General features: G+C 32.2%; 2 protein-coding genes across 4 annotated transcripts in view; one reads left to right on the forward strand and one right to left on the reverse strand.

Annotated features, from left to right (window-relative positions):
* Positions 1-4395, reverse strand: part of LOC127720101 (uncharacterized) — a 55586-nt gene extending 51191 nt beyond the window's left edge. The window contains exon 1 of one of the 2 annotated variants that reach the window (XM_052226505.1): positions 4318-4395. The gene's annotated coding sequence lies outside the window, so the exon portion shown is untranslated. Of the gene's footprint in view, positions 1-3915; positions 4056-4317 lie in introns of those variants that run through there. The other variant, XM_052226507.1, reaches the window with a different exon arrangement.
* A 65-nt stretch (positions 4396-4460) lies between these two features.
* The window catches only part of LOC127720102 (ventricular zone-expressed PH domain-containing protein homolog 1-like), a 28423-nt gene continuing 12994 nt past the window's right edge, over positions 4461-19889 (forward strand). The window contains exons 1-8 of one of the 2 annotated variants that reach the window (XM_052226508.1): positions 4461-4553; positions 6673-6903; positions 8092-8236; positions 9468-9642; positions 10285-10448; positions 14782-14991; positions 18793-19007; positions 19691-19708. In XM_052226508.1, coding sequence (XP_052082468.1) covers positions 6695-6903; positions 8092-8236; positions 9468-9642; positions 10285-10448; positions 14782-14991; positions 18793-19007; positions 19691-19708 — 1136 coding nt within the window. In that variant the 5' untranslated portion in view covers positions 4461-4553; positions 6673-6694. The remainder of the gene's footprint in view (positions 4554-6672; positions 6904-8091; positions 8237-9467; positions 9643-10284; positions 10449-14781; positions 14992-18792; positions 19008-19690; positions 19709-19889) is intronic. The other variant, XM_052226509.1, reaches the window with a different exon arrangement.

A 19889-nucleotide genomic window follows, 5' to 3' on the forward strand; every position in this document is an offset into this window, starting at 1 on the left:
ATTTGATTTGTTTAATTGTCCCATACAAGAATATATATGGTTTAGGGGAGGGGATATCAACCGTTTACAATTTCTCAAGCAAAAGGGGGTGGGGGTTACCCCAATGGACTTCCCCTATATTTTATTTGATTTGTTTTATTGTCCCATTCAAGAATATATATGGTTTAGGGGAGGGGATCTAGACCATTTACAAGTTATCAAAAAGAAGGGGGGTGGGGGTGACCCCCATGGACTTCCCCTATATTTCATTTGATTTGTGTTATTGTCCCGTACAAGAATATATATGGTTTAGGGGTGGGGATCTCGACCGTTTACAAGTTCTCAAACAGGAGGGGATGGGGGTGACCCCAGGGGACTCACCTCTTATTTCATTTGATTTGTTTTATTGTCCCATACAAGAATATATATGGTTTAGGGGTTGGGATCTTGACTGTTTACAAGTTCTTTAACAGGAGGATGTGGGCCCGGTGGGGGTGACCCCAGGGGACTCGCCTTGTATTTCATTTGATTTGTTTTATTGTCCCATACAAGAATATAAATGGTGTCAGGGTGGAGATTTTGACCGTTTACAAGTTTTCCAAAAAACAGGGGGTGGGGGTGACCCCAGGGGACTCCCCCTATATATCATTTGATTTGTTTTATTGTCCGATTCAAGAATATATATGGTTTAGGGGTGGGGATCTCAACGGTTTACAAGTTCTTAAACAGGATGGGGTGGGGTGACCCCAGGGGACTCGCCTTTTATTTCATTAGATTTGTTTTATTGTCCCATACAACAATATATATGGTTTCGGGGTGGGGATCTTGACAGTTTACAAGTTTTCAAAAAGATAGGGGGTGGGGGTGACCCATGGACTTCCCCTATATTTCATCTGATTTGTGTTATTGTCCCGTACAAGAATATATATGGTTTAGGGGTGAGGATCTCGACTGTTTACAAGTTCTCAAACAGGAGGGGGTGGGGGTGACCCCAGGGGACTTGCCTTTTATTTAATTTGATTTGTTTTGTTGTCACATAGAAGAATATATATGGTTTCAGGGTTGGGATCTTGACTGTTTTCAAGTTATCAAAAAAAAGGGGGTGGTATTTACCCCAATGGACTTCCCCTATATTTCATTTGATTTGTTTTATTGTCCCATAGAGAACGAAAACCAATTTTGGGACATACAGCATACGTACTTACAGACAGACAAGTGTAAAACTTAATGCCCCTCAACTACAGCACAGGCATAAAAGTGTGGCAAACTGATTTGCCAAACTGAAGGACAAACAGACAGAGAGACAGACAGACAGACATACAGACACACAGCCTACCAAAAAAATTTCAAACAATTTACCAATGATATTTCGCCAATAACTCAAATTTATTTCCATGAACCAGTAACAAAACACCAAAATAATTCTCTAAAATTAGATATGACTTAACCACTCATAAATCTCTAAAATTAGATATGATTTTATATCTATCAATTAAACACATCACTTTTCAAAACAAATAACTCAAACTTATTTCCATACACCAGTAAAAAACAAGCAAAACACTTCATTAAAATCAGATATGATGTTATATCTATTTCCATATTATAATCAAATTTAATTAATAGTTGCTAATATTGTTTCTTTCATGTGTCAAAAAATAATACAGATCTGCAACTTATCTATCAATGTCAAAAACTTTATCTCATAATAAAAATAGATTTTTATATAATTAAAAACAAGTTTAGATTCAGCACTTAAAGAACCCTATATATATTTAATTTATGTTCAAATATAACACACACAAACTGATTAATTTTCCCAGGGGACCTGCCCTTTATTTCATATGATTTGTTTTTTTGTCCCATACAAGGATATATATGGTTTAGGGGCGGGGATCTCAACCATTTACAAGTTCTTAAACAGGAAGAAGGTGGGAATGACCCCAAGGAACTCACCTTTTATTTCATTTCATTTGTTTTATTGTAACATACAAGAATATATATGGTTTCGCCGTGGGGATCTTGACCATTTACAAGTTTTCAAAAAAAGGAGAGTAGGGGTTACCCCAGGGGACTTCCCCTAAATTTAATTTTCTTTAATTTATTGTCCCATACAAGTACATATATGGTTTAGGGGTAGGGATCTCAACCGTTTACAAGTTTTCAAAAGGAGGGGGTAGGGTTTACCCCCGTGGACTTCCCCTATATTTCATTTGATTTGATATATTGTCCCATACAAGAATATGTATGGTTTCTGGGTGGGAATCTTGACCGTTTACAAGTAATCAAAAAAAAGGGGGGTAGGGGTTACCCCAATGGACTTCCCCTATATTTCAATCAGAAAACAGTAAATTTTCAAATAAATCTGTCACTCCAATGATTATCATATGCTAAAATATTTCAAAGATCTAATTAATAATGAAAATAAATCATTATCATATGCTGAAATATTTATAATATCTAATTGAACAGAACTATGGTTGTTTAACATAGTACTCTAACATAATTAATAATGTAATAATCTTCAAAATGTCTAATGATATAGCTTATAATCATTACCACTTAGATAATTTTCAAATAAATCTGTCACTCCAATTTTTATTCTGAGATAAGACAAATCATAAAAAGATAACAACAGTAAAATATTTTAAAATTCTACTTTTGGATATTAAAAATGGCAATAACTCACAAAGGAGATATACTAAAATCTTGAAAATTAATAGAGACCTTCATTAAGTCCCATGAAACAACATAATTAAATTTGAAAAAAATTTGTTTAAGCGTTTTCATGTTATTGTGCGGACTATGTTTGGCAGCCGCCAGAGCCGCCCAGCTGCCCGCCGTATATAACCATTTTTATAACCGATATTTCCTTCGAAAATCCGGTTAAAAATCCTGCTAGGCTAGTGAGCTGTAACAAAAATGTTTAAACCCTGAAACTTGTAGGATGTGGGATGTGGGATATAGGGAGTAAAAAAAAGTAATTTGAGAAAATGAAGGAAAAAAGTCATTGAAAGTTGGTGGGAAAAAATTACAAATAAATGGGGAATGTGTCCATGGGACATACTAATTTGCTTTACACTTATCTAAAATTGTGAAGATTTATATTAATTATTTATCAAGTAAATTATTTCTTAAGCTAGTGCTAAATATCTTTAACTATACTGAAATATAACAATTCTTAGAATTTTACATATTAACTTCAATATTAGAACTAATAATGCTAGCTTCTCAAGAAGCTGCTAGCAGTTGTTCCATGACATAAATATTTTTTACATCTAACTTTAATTTCAGAACTAATTAAAACCTTATTAAAACTTATTAATAATGGCTAATATTTGAAAAACAAAATATACATTTTTCTTGTTAAAAAAATCAAATCAAATTAACTAAGGTCTTTAGTAATGATCCCCTGGGAAATTTGATAACCTAATTGCCATACAAGGGCTCTATCATTGACCCATTGGCAGCTTTAAGTGGCTCCCAAACCCAGGACTTTTATTCCTTGGTAATGGACAAGTTTAAGAAGAAAAATAATTTCTAGGGAAATAAGTTCAAAGTTAGAAAATATGTCTGGCAGGTCTATTAATTCCAAAATAGCCTCTTGAAGTCATAATTATTTGGACTAGCAGTTTGATGTGCAACTGAGCCTCCATTATGCATGCTACTTTGAAAACTTTTGAATTAAAGTTCTGTGATTTTAAAGTAAGACACTAAAGAAACCCTAATGATTTATTTTTTTATAACAGCTAGTAGCATAAAATAATAGGGGGAAATCCAGCATATTTAAAAGTATGTTATGAGCTTCACCCCTTAATCATAACAATATAAAACATAAATAGCTGTATTATAATGCAATGTTCTGTTGTTTCAAAAAAGGTATTTGACACATTTAGCTTCATTATATGTCAGTTAATCAGTTTAGCAAAAGAGTACCTGCATGTCTAACTGGATCAAGAGATGTCTGTGTCTTTTGGAAATTTCCAATGATATACAATGTCAATGGCTTATTTTTAGACACAATTAAGTGTTTCACTTTTGTTTCAAAGAACAAAGGTCAGGTGAGTTAGTTTAATCCAATTGAATATTCTATTTCGAAGAATATATATGAACAACTTCCTCTAAACTTGCTTAAAAAAAGTGACTTTCACATTGATTTTTCACTAATGGTGACGTTCCATACATTAAAAAAATCTGAAAGACTTCCTGAAAATCACTTTCTCTATTTGACCTATATATTAATCTTGAAATGGTCTGTTTGGTAAAATAAATACAATTTTTTTTAATTCTACTGTTTAATTTTAACATCATAACTGAAAAAGTAAAAATAATACAAACTTGATATGAAAGTGACTGCCATGATGCGACTTGCTTTCCAGTTGATCTGAACTTCTGTGTTTCCTACTTTCGTTTTCGTTTCCGATATGCGGAATTACATATTACCACGGCTTCGACTTGCGTTTAGTTTCTTTGTTTACAGGAAGTTGTCTTGTCAGCAATGCTATCCTAAATTGTCATTTTAGACCTCGATTTTATCAGTGTATTGTACTTCCTAATGTAGATTAATATTTCAGGTAAATATATGCAGGTTCAAGTAATGTTTAGTCTTCAAATAGTTCATGACAATTCAGGCAGTGGGAGTTTACACAGGAATTGCCCGTGAGCTTGCAAATAGTATTATAAAATGTGTCCATGTACATGTATGTTAGTGGTTTTGAAGAATTCCCCCCTCCCGCTATTATCAGGGACTGATGAATGATGACAAGAACACTGTTTTCAAGCATTAATTTGTGAACTTGTTTCTAATTTACTCAAAGCAAGCCTAATAAACTAAATAAAGGAATATAGTAGAACAGATTAGAATTTCGCTATAGCACATGTTTCATCAAAATCAATTATGGTCTTAAACAGCTTGTGCAATATAATTGTGTAGCGAATTTGACTACTTTTTCATGTTATCAGATTGTGTAGCGAATTTGACTACTTTTTCATGTTATCAGAAGCAGGTTTTACCTGTGAAAGAGGACAAAGTATTGGTATATAATTTGCACAGTTGTTTTCGCTGCAGGAAATTCAGGAATTCCAGAAAAATCTTTGTCACATGTTGTAAATGTCTTGTGTAACTCTGGTAATTTCAAGTCGTCTGTGGTATTTTCAAGAAAAACATTTTCTATCATCAAGTGGAAGTTGAAAAAATGTGTTAATGTTTTGAGAATTCTTCACAAGTCTTTGAATATAAAGCCAATATCAGAATTAAAAACAGTTGGAAAAGTTGTTTGTCATTCACATGAAAAAGAAAGAGAGCTTGTAAATCACAAGCAGTTAAGAGTTTGTGGAAATTCCTTAAAAGATATTGCAAAAAGAATACAACTTTGAAAGTTAAACATTGTCGTCCTTTCGTGAAATACTGTTTTATTTATTTATCACATTTATGTTTGAAACACATGCAGCAGTATGAAACACCAAATCTGAACAAATAACTGATTATGTTTTGTGGTTAATACATTGTTAGGCAAAGCTCAATCTGCAATTCTCAGGTGAATCCGTTACTCTCCTTTGATAGAGGAATGGAATTGAACAAGTTTACACAAGTAATGCAATGCTAGGAAAAGAAACAAGAAATTAGTAATAAAACATTTAATTTTGATATTTACATGTATCAGTAAATGTTGAATTTTAAATTAAAATTGTATATAAATATTGATTAGGTAAATTATTAGAGTATTTGAAAGAAACAGGTGTGCAATCTACGTACATGTACAGTTTGAAGAACAAACAAGGCGGAACGTAAACAAACACTGAGATATCAAGGTTTTCTCTTATTTTCTGCTTATAATACTCTATAGCTATAAACTGCACCCCTGTCTGGCAATTTTGATTTAGGAGTAAAAGACCGTGGGCAATACACGACCAATTTCGATAATGTATTATTACAATTCAAACTATCTAGAATCTACACTTAAAAGTACATGTATCACTTCATGTTATTATATTTTATTACACTTAAAAAATGCTGACTTAGATTTGGAAGTGAGAAAATTTCTGTCATTTGATGAGGTTCTTATCTTCCTAACTGTAAGGACAGTTCTAACTTGTATTTGCTTAATTTTAGTTATGCTGAATGTAGATGTATTGAGGTGATTGTGTATTTTAAAGTGTACAATGGTGAGTTACAATTCAAGTTGGTAGAACAATGTACCTTTTTGGATTACATACTTTTCCCAAGTCTGGAGCCTGAAGTTCAGTGGTTCTCATTGGTTCATGTCTGTCATATTTGTTTTTCGTAAATTATATTGTTATAAATTAGGTCGTTAGTTTTCTCTATTGAATTGTTTCATATTTTTCATGTCAGGGTCTTTTACAGCCGTCCATATAGTATGGGTTTTTCTCATTGTTGAAGGCGGTATGGTTGCCTAAAATTGCTTACATCCTCTTCATTTGAACTTTGGTGGATAGTTGTCTCATTGGCAATCATACCACATCTCCTTATTTTTATATTATTTTCATGGAGTTAAGGTCCTAACAATTCTTTGTTGGAACATATTTCATGAAAATTGTACTTGTCTGGTCTTATCCTTTGCCTGTCCTTTCACATAAATTGCAAGGAATTTGGTATGCTCAAAATTTAAAATAGCAAAGGCACTTATATATATCTTTAGACATATTAATAATTTTTGTAATATATATTTACAGTATGTAGAAGTTATAGATAGCCATGAATGAATTATTTGCACAAGTTTTACAAAAGAGGGACTTGTCAAAGGCTGGTGAATTGTTTTCACTTGCTGATGATGAAATCAAAGATGACCTCATTCCTGTGTTAGAAGCCATAAGTAAGATTCTGGATTGTACAGACTATCTACAGAATGATAATGATCAAAGTGTTGTGGAAATCTGTATCACCAGAGTCACCACAGCAATCAGGTAGGGCAAATAAAATTGTACATGTACAAATGTAGGATTGCCATTTGAAAAAAATAAATGCAATATATAGGTTTTGATTGACAGTATTTGAACAAGAGTTACTTCCCTCTTGACCATGTTGGAGGTCTATGTGCACAAATTCCTTCATAAATCAGCCATATTAAAATTTTTAAACTAAACATTAGAAAAAGATGTTTTCTGAACAATGATTTCTTTAAGCCTTGCTTTGATTTATCGCCACTATCAGTATGAATCTTTTCTAAGACTTGTTTGTACCGTGTGTTGCAATTTGGTAAGTCAAATAACAAAGTCAACCATTTACCCGCCCAAAATGACGGCCAAGGGGTATAACTCAAACTCAAATTAGGTCATATCAAAACCTATCTATATAGGTATTAGAAGATGTGGTATGAGTGCCAATGAGACAACTCTCCATCCTAGTCACAATTTATAAAAGTAAACCATTATAGGTCAAAGTAGGGTCTTCAACACAGAGCCTTGGATCACACCGCATAGCAAGCTATAAAGGGCCCCAAAAATTACTAGTGTAAAACCATTCAAACGGGAAAACCAACGGTCTAAATTATATAAAAAACGAGAAACACTTATGAACCACATCAACAATCGACAACTACTGAACATCAGATTCCTGACTTACATTGTAGGACAGGTGCAAACAATAGCAGCTGGTTTAAACGTTTTAATGGTACCAAACCTTCACCCTTATCTGAAACAATATATAGGGTATGTTTTACAGTTTATAGCATATTCAACTCCTTCAAGCGTATGTCAAAATAACACCAGTTTTACAGATTTTGTCATCTTTAAAATAGTTTGCACATTGTACATCTTCATTAATTGGTAAAAACAATAACGTATTATAATGAAACATACATCTAATGTAATTATTGTATCTGATTTGTAATGTTATATGCTAAGGTTTCACACCTAGTCCCAGCAGCTTGGAAACTAGCTGCCTATAAACTTTAAGATCCTTAAAAACCAAACTCTGTGTTTTGAGAGCTATACAAACCATTTAAGATTACATTTTTTTGTAGACCTAAGGGAGGGAAAAGTTGGACATAAGTTTTAGCAAAAAATTGTATACATATTATTGTCAGAGATTATTTTGATGTGATAAAATTAAATATAAAAATTTGATCAATGCATGAAAATTTTGTTTTATAGGGAGACAGGTTCCATTGAAGCACATTCCAAGTGTTTGGTATCGCTGCTGGAGGTTTGTCAGAAATATGACCTGAATCCTGCTGCCCCAGAGAAGGACCCGCCCCATGCTAAAATAGCCTCTGATATAATGAGCTGCCTTTTTATGGTAAGTTTTACTCTGCCTCTCTCCGACTTCTCATCTATTGAAAAAGTATCTTATCGGACATATCTGATTCATATCTGTGTTCCCAGGTTAGGGGAAGGTTGGCGCCTTCAAACTAGTTTAACCCCGCCACATTCTGTATGTGCCTGTCCCAAGTCAGGAGCCTGTAAATCAGTGGTTGTCGTTTGTTGTTGTACTACATATTTGTTTTTCGTTCATTATTTTGTACAAAAAACTGTTAGTTTTCTTGTTTGAATTGTTTTACATTTGTCATTTCGGAGCCTTTTATATGCTGACTATGCTATATGGGCTTTGCTCATTGTTGAAGGCTGTACGGTGACCTATAGTTGTAAATTTCTGTGTCATTTGGTCTCTTGTAGAGAGTTGTCTCATTGGCAATCATACAATGTACCACATCTTCTTTTTTATATTGATTGCAGAATGTAAATTGTGTTCACATCAGTGTTTTTGTATGCACTATATCTTACAGCTTATGGTTCCAATTGTATGTTATTGTGGGCAAAATTAAAAAATGTTTTTGTTGGCAATTGTTTAGAAAGCAAACTTATTTTCAATAAAATAATTTATTAATGGAAATTTTATTATAAATTCCTTTCCTCAGGATTCATATTTGACCCCTATTATACCCTCATTCTAGGAGTGGAGGCTATATCACATTAACATTGTTCTTGTGTTCAAAACAAATAATTTCGTCACATTATTCTCAGGTATGATTGAACAGAACCCCCTGATATTTGGTCAGCAGCTTGGCAGTTGAAATGTGTAAGAACTTTTGGGATCTGTCAGACGCCTTCTTCCTTCAACCCAGCTTTAAATTTTTCAATTTATTGAATGAACTTAAAACTTTAAATCACATTTTTCTCAAGCTGCTGTATAGAACAACCTCATATTTAGTCAGCACCTTAGTTGTAAGATGTAAGTGCTTTTTTGGATCTGCCAGACACCTACTTCCTGTTTTCCAATACTTTGAATTAAGAGTGGGGGTATGCTTAGCATGACAACAAATGCATTCTTGTTCTAAATAGCTAGCTCTAAAAGTTTATATGCATCAAGTGTATATTGTTGCCTTCCTAAGCTTTCTAAGTGAACAATGTATACAGAAAGAATACTTGAGAAGGTTGAGTTATACCAACACTAGATTGCTTGTAAAATCACAGAAACAAATTAGTCCTTCATTTTAAATGATTTGAATTTTTGTCAAATTTTTTTACAGCATTACAGCAAACCAAAAGTGATGTCTTTAGCCATTCCAGTTGTTGTGAATTTTCTACGTTGTAATAATAAAGAATTAACAAGAAATGTCTCCAGTTATTTGTCCTTGGCTGCCCTTGACAATGCAGACACTTTAGCAAAATATGTTGATCTGATAATCAGTACAATCCTTAGAGGTAGGTTTTACTTTAATTCCATACTTCCTTTCCTTTGTTCAAATAGCACAGTATTTATTCATGTATGGGTGACTCATGATTAATTCATGTACATGTGCCTCATAATTTATTCATGTACATATGCCTCATGATTTACTCATGTACATGTGACTCATGATTTATTCATGTACATATGACTCATGATTTATTCGTGTACATATGCCTCATGATTTATTCATGTACAAAAGTTATACATTTATACAGGTGACTAACATGCGTACCAATACAACCATTTATAAATGTGGAAATAAAGGTAATAGCTGGCTGGATGAAGAGTCCATTTTAATGTGATATGGTGTTTCTCTGTAAAATCTATCCTTCACTTAGCAGTGGTTGGTCAGATTGATTTATGAACAAGATGTTTTGATTAAAGTCATTTATGATTTTTTATGATTTTTAAAATTTCCAAATAATTTTGTACAAATTAAAGTAAAGGAGTTATTATTTTCCATATGAAAAAAGGACAGTAAGCCAACATTATTTATTGTAAGCAAACTATTTTTAAATGGAAATCTCTTAGAACTTTACCATTTTACTTAATATATCATTTGAGAAAGACTAGGTAGATGCATAGAAAATCTGTATCCAAAATAATTTTTTCAGGCAATTACTTTTTGAGTACAGTGTTACCTCAGATTTACTCGCAGAACAAACAACCAATCATAAATAGTATTGACAAGCTTACCGATATCATTAATGTATGTGACGTGTCTGAACGGGCAAGTCTGTTCCAAGTGTTTGGAATGATATCTAAACACGATCCAAACGTAAGTTACTTTACTGGTAATCCATAAGAAGTTTTTCATACGTTAACCCAAATAATTCAATCTTCAAATTCTGCTGCTTAACAATGCCTATATTAATGCCTGAAAGCATAGTCAATGAGAAATCTTCAATTAATCTTTCAGAATTTTATCGTATAAAGAATTCAGGACCTCGTGTTAGTCATACTTTTGTTTACTGAATACCAGATAATGTTATGAGTCGGTCATAGTGGAAGTTGACAATGACCTACATATAACAATCATGACCTCACTAAATGAATTATAGCTAATTAACAGAAAAATGTTAATAAAATGTGACACTAAATTCCATCAATAGTGAATACATTTAAACATGAAGAATGTGCATAACCAATCTAGAAGTGTTTGATAAATTAAGGATGTTCGCTCCTCTTGTTTTTGAAATTTTGCCAGATTTTCGGAATCCTCTGGTTTTATCCATGTTTTGCCATTAAATAATTTTGTCCACTAACCCCTACTTTTCTTTTCATAATTTTATTGCATATAGTTTTAAAAGCCATATTTGAAAATCTTATAAAATACTTATTATTTTTTCATAGTATTTAAAAGAGAAAAGCGGAAAATGTTAAAAGTATGAAAAATTTAAAGAGAATCATTTCTCGCCAAATTTTCAATGGCTTATATCTCAAAAGCAAGCACACAGACCCTTCATTTTTTTATGCTTTTTTGGTTTCCTTTATTTATATACTATAAATTTAGAACAGTCTTTTAAAAAGCTTGTTATTTTAAAAAAGAGTTGCGAACATCCTTAGATAAACAAACAAGAAGAATATACTTGTAGATTGTGGCACTAAACTCCATCAAATAAATAATCAGATAGAACTAAAATGTAATAGAAAATGATGTTAGACCAAATGAATTGAACAAGCAAACATAAATCATCAGGGCTGTTCCAGATTTAAACGCATGGGGGATCGGAGGCACTTTTTAGACTCCAAACACCCTTGAGGATGTAGGTTAAGGAATTTTTATACGACCGCAAAAAAATTTTTGTGGTCGTATATTGGTATGACGTTGGCGTAGTCGTCGTCCGGCATCGTCGTCCGAAGACGCATTAGTTTTCGCACTCTAACTTTAGTTTAAGTGAATGGATCTCTATGAAATTTTACCATAAGGTTCAATACCACAAAAGGAAGGTGGGGATTGATTTTGGGGGTTATGGTACCAACAGTTAAGGAATTAGGGGCCAAAAAGGGGCCAAAAATAAGCATTTTCTAGTTTCCAGACAATAACTGTGGAACGGTGTATGGATCTCTCTGAAATTATACTACAAGTTTCCATACCACAAAAGGATGGTTAGGATTTGCTTTGGGGGGTTATTGCTCAAACCGTTTAAGAATTAGGGGCAAAAAAGGGGAAAAAAAAAGGTTGTCCTCATTAATGGACAAATACTTTAGTACAAAACATAATTTAAAGCAGTGTAAGGGAGATAAATCAAATACATCATTGAAATTATCTCCCTTACACTGCTTTTAAATTATGTATAAAGTAATGGTTAATAAACAATTAAGATAATTTAAAACAGTGTAAGGGAGGTAATCCAAATACAACGTTTTGGTTACTTCCCTTACACTGCTTTTAAATTATGTTTAAAGAAATGCATATTTACAAAGGAAGACCAGAATGGCGCATTAGTAAAATCTTTGACCACATTTATTTATTTGTTATGCCGAATCTAACTGTGTATTTAGATTTTTAATTTCGGGTCCAGTTTTCAAATTGGTCTACATTAAGGTCCAAAGGGTCCAAAATTAAACTTTGTTTGATTTTAACAAAAATTGAATATACGGGGTTCTTTGATATGCTGAATCTAAACATGTATTTAGATTTTTGATTTCTGGCCCAGTTTTCAAGTTGGTCCAAATTGGGGTCCAAAATTAAACTTTGTTTGATTTCAACAAAAATTGTATATATGGGGTTCTTTGATATGCTGAATCTAACCATGTATTGAGATTTTTTATTTGTGGACCCCGCTGTCAAATTGGTTCATATTGAGGTCAAAAGGGTCCAAAATTAAACTTTGTTTGATTTCATCAAAAATTGAATTATTGGGGTTCTTTGATATGCCAAATCTAACCGTGTATTTAGATTTTTAATTTTGGGTCCCGTTTTTTAAATTGGTCTACATTAAGGTCCAAAGGGTCCAAAATTAAACTTAGTTTGATTTTAACAAAAGTTGAATTTTTGGGGTTCTTTGATATGCTGAATCTAAACATGTGTTTAGATTTTTGATTATGGGCCCAGTTTTCAAGTTGGTCCAAGTTGGGGTCCAAAATTAAACTTTGTTTGATTTCAACAAAAATTGAATATATGGGGTTCTTTGATATGCTGAATCTAAACATGTATCAAAATTTTAGATTTTTGGCCCAGTTTTCAAGTTGGTCCAAATTGGGGTCCAAAATTAAACTTTGTTTGATTTCAACAAAAATTGAATATATGGGGTTCTTTGATATGCTGAATCTTACCATGTATTTAGATTTTTTATTTGTGGGCCCGCTATCAAATTGGTTCATATTGAGGTCAAAAGGGTCCAAAATTAAACTTTGTTTGATTTCATCAAAAATTGAATTATTGGGGTTCTTTGATATGCCAAATCTAACCCTGTTTTTAGATTTTTAATTTTGGGTCCCGTTTTCAAGTTTGTCCAAGTTGGGGTCCAAAATTAAACTTTGTTTGATTTCAACAAAAATTGAATATATGGGGTTCTTTGATATGCTGAATCTAACCATGTATTTTGATTTTGGACATTGGACCATAATAGGTAAATTAAAAAAATTGAAGTTCTTAGACCACATTTTTTCTGTGTCAGAAACCTATGCTGTGTCAAATATTTAATCACAATCCAAATTCAGAGCTGTATCAAGCTTGAATGTTGTGTCCATACTTGCCCCAACTGTTCAGGGTTTGACCTCTGCGGTCGTATCAAGCTGCGCCCAGCGAAGCATTTTATTGTCAGATGTTCGGACTCCTTGGGTTTTTGCCTAACATACAGGGTAAAATATTTTCCCCTATATCACCCACTTTTCTTTTAATAGAAGACTTCAATAGCTCATAAAAAGGTCATTACCAAAATTTAAGCAGATTCTATATTTTTTTCTTACGATTTGAGACTCAAATAATGCCAATGTTAAATATAAGGTAAAAGTCTGAGTCAGCCTTTTCTCCCATTTGAAAAAAAATCAAATATCTTTAAAAGGGGTTCGATAACCTATCAATATTTTTAGCTTATTTTGTTCCTTAACTTATGCTCTTCTGACTTGTAGTATCAATTTTAAATTCTGGATTTTTTAAATCCTTAATATAGAATTTTCATATTACTTATAATTCTTATAAAATTCTAAAGAAAATGCAACCATCCATAATTTATTAATTTGAGTGCCTCCCATTTCTCCCATGGGTTTAGATCTGGAACAGCCCTCAGCAGAAAAAATATTAAAATCACATCAAACTAATCGAATAAACTTTTAAAATTACTTTGTCAATTTTTCCTTGTCTCTAGCATTTACAAAATTATATCGGTGCCTGTATTAATTTTGAGTTAAAGGAAATGTGGGGTAAACATCAACAAGACAGCAACCCAACAACAAAAACAAAAAAAGACTTTAAGAGGGCAACGTACAGTCTTTATCAATATAGACAGGTGTCTATATAATATGTCAAGCTCTTAATTGTACTGAGTCTATATAAGTTGTGAATAAATTTAACAGAAACAGGCAAAGATCACCCACAAAAATACCAAGTTCTCCAAATAACGTAATCATTTAAGGTATGACATACATTGTGCAACAACTACTAATGAGGTTCCTGATTTGGAGCAGGCACATGAAATAGTGGCAGGTTTAAACTAGTTCTTTGTAATCTTTATTCACCCCCTTTTTCAATCTCAATCAGTAGATTAACAGAATATAGATGAAAGAACATTAGATAAAAACCAGCACAGTAAAAGCACTTAAATCTAAAAAGATGGTATAATAGATAACACAAAATAAATAACAAATTGTATTGGGTTTAATCTATAATATAAAATAAAGTTTTTAAGCCAAGAAATATTGTTATGGATTTTTTACTACATTTTATTTTCTTTCATGGAAGCTAGTGTCCATGAAGTAAATCTTAAATTTGGCTTTGAATAATATCTTTTTCCAATAATCTTTTTGATTTTCATATTTCAGTTGTGGGAAGAAATCACTTGGAACAAAACAACAATTTTGTCTATAATTTTTTTTTTAAGTAATAAGGTTTTATACTGTATAATTATGTAATCACTTTTTTTATGAAAGCTTGTTTTTTTTTACAGATTTTAGAACCACACATAGATGAATTCTGCAAATATCTGTCCTCAAGTACTTTGGCAGCTTTGGTTCTCATGATGTTTGTTGACATGGCAACAGCCAATCCTAAAGCATTTGTGGATTATCTCCCTTCATTGAAGGATTTAGCAGAACAACAGCCAATGTATTTTATACAAGTTATACAAATTATTGGTGCAATAGGCAATATAGATCAGGTTTGTAGCTTATGAGAGTTTAATGGACTTGTTTCAAAACAATATATAAAAAAATGCAAGGATATATACATTTTAATGGTTGATGGTTGGAATATGTGTCATCTTTTTTCTATGAATCATCCATTGTAATAGTTTAGTACAATTTTTTTAAAAAGTGCATCATTATGTACAAATGTGAAAATTCTAAGCAAGACAGAGCTTACATTGTAAAAAAAGGAAATAAAAAGTGATTAAAAAAAAACATAATGCATATGATCAATAAAATGAAGAAAATAAGATAAAAAAAGACAATTTTCAAAATGACTTTTATCTTTCACTTTCATTGTAACCTTAACAGTACTTCAGTACTGGCATGAAAATACGGATATGGTTTGATGTAAATTTGCTGTTATAAAATTTTTGAAATCATTTTGAATTAAGATATATATTTTCCTTGGGGAAAGCTCTAATTCCGTGTCCAGATTTTGCTATCCTTCATGTCCTTTTTTGGTTTGATCAGCTCTTCAACATTTATATAAGTTTGGGTTTTTATACGACCGCAAAAAAATTTTTGTGGTCGTATATTGGTATGACGTCGTCGTCCGGCGTCGTCCGGCGTCGTCCGAAGACACATTGGTTTTCGCACTTTAACTTTAGTTTAAGTGAATGGATCTTTAGGAAATTTTACCACAAGGTTCAATACCACAAAAGGAAGGTTGGGATTGATTTTGGGGGTTATGGTAATAACAGTAAAGGAATTAGGGGCCAAAAAGGGGCCAAAAATAAGCATTTTTGTAACTTCCAGACATAACTTGTGTGTTAGTGTATGGATCTCTCTGACATTGTACCACAAGGTTCCATATCACTAAAGGAATGCTGGGATTGATTTTGGGGGTAATTGCCTCCAAATTTTAGGAATTAGGGGCCAAAAAAGGGGCAAAAAACAAGCATTTTTCTAGTTTCATGACAATAACTTGTGTGTAAGTGTATGGATCTTTCTGAAATTGTACTACAAGGTTCCATATCACAAAGGGAAAGCTGGGTTTGAGTTTGGGGGTAATTGCCCTAAACGTTTAGGAATTTGGGGCCAAAAAGGGGCCAAAAAACACATTTTTTTCTAGTTTCCAGACAATAACTTGTGTTCAAGTGTATGGATCTCTCTGAAATTGTACTGCAAGGTACCATACCACAAAGGGAAGGCTGGGATTGAGTTTGGGGGTGATGAATCATAATGGGGGTTCAAAAAATTTTGGGGGGGGGATTTATTTTTTTTTCCTTTTTTTTCTTTTTTTCCTTTTTTGTTTCTTTTAAAATTTTCCATTTTAAGTTGGTTATTTCTGATTTATATTTAAAATCAAATAATAATGATATGGTAGGAGATACACACCAAACAGGATGTGTAAATTATTATATAATAAGTATTGTGCAATAGCAAGAAATTTTCAATTGCACAGTATTGCACAATAGCAAGAAATCTTCAATTGCACAGTATTGCGCAATAGCAAGAAATCTTCAATTGCACAGTATTGCGCAATAGCAAGAAATATCCAATAGCACAATATTGCGCAATAGCAAGAAATTGTCAATTGTACAGTATTGCGCAATAGCAAGAAATATTTAATAGCACAGGATTGTGCAAAAGAAGATACTTCCTATAAATTGCTTATTTCTTGACCAATTTCAATAGGGTTTTATTCTTGATTTCATGGGGTTCTTTAATATGCTGAATCTAACCGTGTATTTAGTTTTTGGATTTTGGGCCCCGTTTTTAAATTGGTCCACATTGAGGTCCAAAGGGTCCAAAATTAAACTTTGTTTGATTTCATCAAAAATTGAATTATTGGGGTTCTTTGATATGCCGAATCTAACTGTGTATTTAGATTCTTAAATTTTGGTTCCGTTTTCAAATTGGTCTACATTAAGGTCCAAAGGGTCCAAAATTAAACTTAGTTTGATTTTAACAAAAATTGAATTCTTAGGGTTCTTTGATATGCTGAATCTAAACATGTATTTAGATTTTTGATTATGGGCCCAGTTTTCAAGTTGGTCCAAATCGAGGTCCAAAATTAAACTTTGTTTGATTTCAACAAAAATTGAATATATGGGGTTCTTTGATATGCTGAATCTAACCATGTATTTAGATTTTTGATTTTTGGGCCCCGTTATCAACTTTGTCCACATTGAGGTCAAAAGGGTCCAAAATTAAACTTTGTTTGATTTCATCAAAAATTGAATTATTGGGGTTCTTTGATATGCCGAATCTAACCGTGTATTTAGATTCTTAATTTTTGGTTCCGTTTTCAAATTGGTCTACATTAAGGTCCAAAGGGTCCAAAATTAAACTTAGTTTGATTTTAACAAAAATTGAATTCTTAGGGTTCTTTGATATGCTGAATCTAAACATGTATTTAGATTTTTGATTATGGGCCCAGTTTTCAAGTTGGTCCAAATCGAGGTCCAAAATTAAACTTTGTTTGATTTCAACAAAAATTGAATATATGGGGTTCTTTGATATGCTGAATCTAACCATGTATTTAGATTTTTGATTTTTGGGCCCCGTTATCAACTTTGTCCACATTGAGGTCAAAAGGGTCCAAAATTAAACTTTGTTTGATTTCATCAAAAATTGAATTATTGGGGTTCTTTGATATGCCGAATCTAACCGTGTATTTAGATTCTTAATTTTTGGTTCCGTTTTCAAATTGGTCTACATTAAGGTCCAAAGGGTCCAAAATTAAACTTAGTTTGATTTTAACAAAAATTGAATTCTTAGGGTTCTTTGATATGCTGAATCTAAACATGTATTTAGATTTTTGATTATGGGCCCAGTTTTCAAGTTGGTCCAAATCGAGGTCCAAAATTAAACTTTGTTTGATTTCAACAAAAATTGAATATATGGGGTTCTTTGATATGCTGAATCTAACCATGTATTTAGATTTTTGATTTTTGGGCCCCGTTATCAACTTTGTCCACATTGAGGTCAAAAGGGTCCAAAATTAAACTTTGTTTGATTTCATCAAAAATTGAATTATTGGGGTTCTTTGATATGCCGAATCTAACCGTGTATTTAGATTCTTAATTTTTGGTTCCGTTTTCAAATTGGTCTACATTAAGGTCCAAAAGGTCCAAAATTAAACTTAGTTTGATTTTAACAAAAATTGAAATCTTAGGGTTCTTTGATATGCTGAATCTAAACATGTATTTAGATTTTTGATTATGGGCCCAGTTTTCAAGTTGGTCCAAATCGGGGTCCAAAATTAAACTTTGTTTGATTTCAACAAAAATTGAATATATGGGGTTCTTTGATATGCTGAATCTAACCATGTATTTAGATTATTGATTTTTGGGCCCCGTTATCAACTTTGTCCACATTGAGGTCAAAAGGGTTCAAAATTAAACTTTGTTTGATTTCATCAAAAATTGAATTCTTGGGGTTCTTTGATATGCTGAATCTAACCATGTATTTAGATTTTGGATATTGGACCATAATAGGTGAATGTCCAATTTAAATTTTTTAAGTTCTTAGACCACATTCAATCTGTGTTAGAAACCTATGCTGTGTCAAATATTTAATCACAATCCAAATCCAAAGCTGTATCAAGCTTGAATGTTGTGTCCATACTTCCCCCAACTGTTCAGGGTTCGACCTCTGCGGTCGTATCAAGCTGCGCCCTGCGGAGCATTTTATTCCAATATTTCAGACTCAGGCATCACTTAAGAGACATTTCTCATCGAAATGTACATATGTTGCAGTAAAATTGGTAGCATTAATGTTATAACCAATATAAAATTATAGATTTCATATTATGTATTTCTTTTCAGGAAAATGCTAGAAGAAGTATGGTTTACTTTGTATCATGCTTAGGCATGAAGGACCAAACTGCCCTAGCGGTCATTTTACAAGAAATTAAAGCACTGAGTATCAACAATCACTCGTTACTGGAAGAAAACATTATAGAAATTAGTAAACTATCTCAGAGTGGATCTAGTGCTGTGAGACTGCTGGTTCAACAATTAAAAGACGACCTGAAAAAATAGTAAGAGACTGTTGTTCAAACTATATTCACAAGAAAATAAGATGTATTAGAGTTCCATCAATTAGGTGTTCCTTTTGAAATATTTTGCAATGTTTTATAGATTAGTTGTTGGGAGGAGGGTATTCATGTACATGTAGGTTTGATTTCACAATTTTGATTTATTGTTAATTGTTTGGCACTGGATTAAGAATATATAAGATATCGTCAAAATTATGCATTTTTTTCACTATTTTCACTGAGTGCTATTTTGATATAATTTAATTTTGGATGAAGCATGCTTCTGATTGGCTGAAAGTTTTTTGTCTATCAGCTCATAGACATGATTTTGTCGTGTGACCATGGCATCATCAACGTTTTTTCATGATTTACTCCTTAAAAATGGAATTTAGAATTTAATTATAGGGAACGACTGTAAAAAAAATTCTGTCGATTCTCAAAAATTTGGTGCACACTTTTAAATAACCCACTGTTCTGGTTATTCAGTGTGCACCACTTTTTCATGTTATTTCTTTACAGACAGAAAAAATATACTTATTCCTTAAAGAGAGAAAAAAAATCCATGAATAGTTTAAAACATTGTAAAGACACTTGTCTATTGTTGAGGTATTTATGTTTCCTTTGTTTTGGGTTCAAATAGTTGAAGTTTCAATGATAATATACTACGAAATTATTGTTTTCATTAGTGCAAATAATTTGTCTTGGTGAGTATTTCAATTATAAGAACTTGCATTATGATATCTAATACATATATTTATATGCAGCTTTTACTGAAATTGCAATAATTTATCTTATATTTTTGTCAATTCTTTAACAATGGCAATAATAAATGTACACAATAATTTCTTAATTTATAGAACGTAATTATGCAAAATGTTAACAGCA

This window comes from Mytilus californianus, unplaced genomic scaffold (genome assembly GCF_021869535.1).
Source record: "Mytilus californianus isolate M0D057914Y unplaced genomic scaffold, xbMytCali1.0.p SCAF_11, whole genome shotgun sequence".
In the NCBI taxonomy this organism is placed as follows: Eukaryota; Metazoa; Mollusca; class Bivalvia; order Mytilida; family Mytilidae; genus Mytilus; species Mytilus californianus.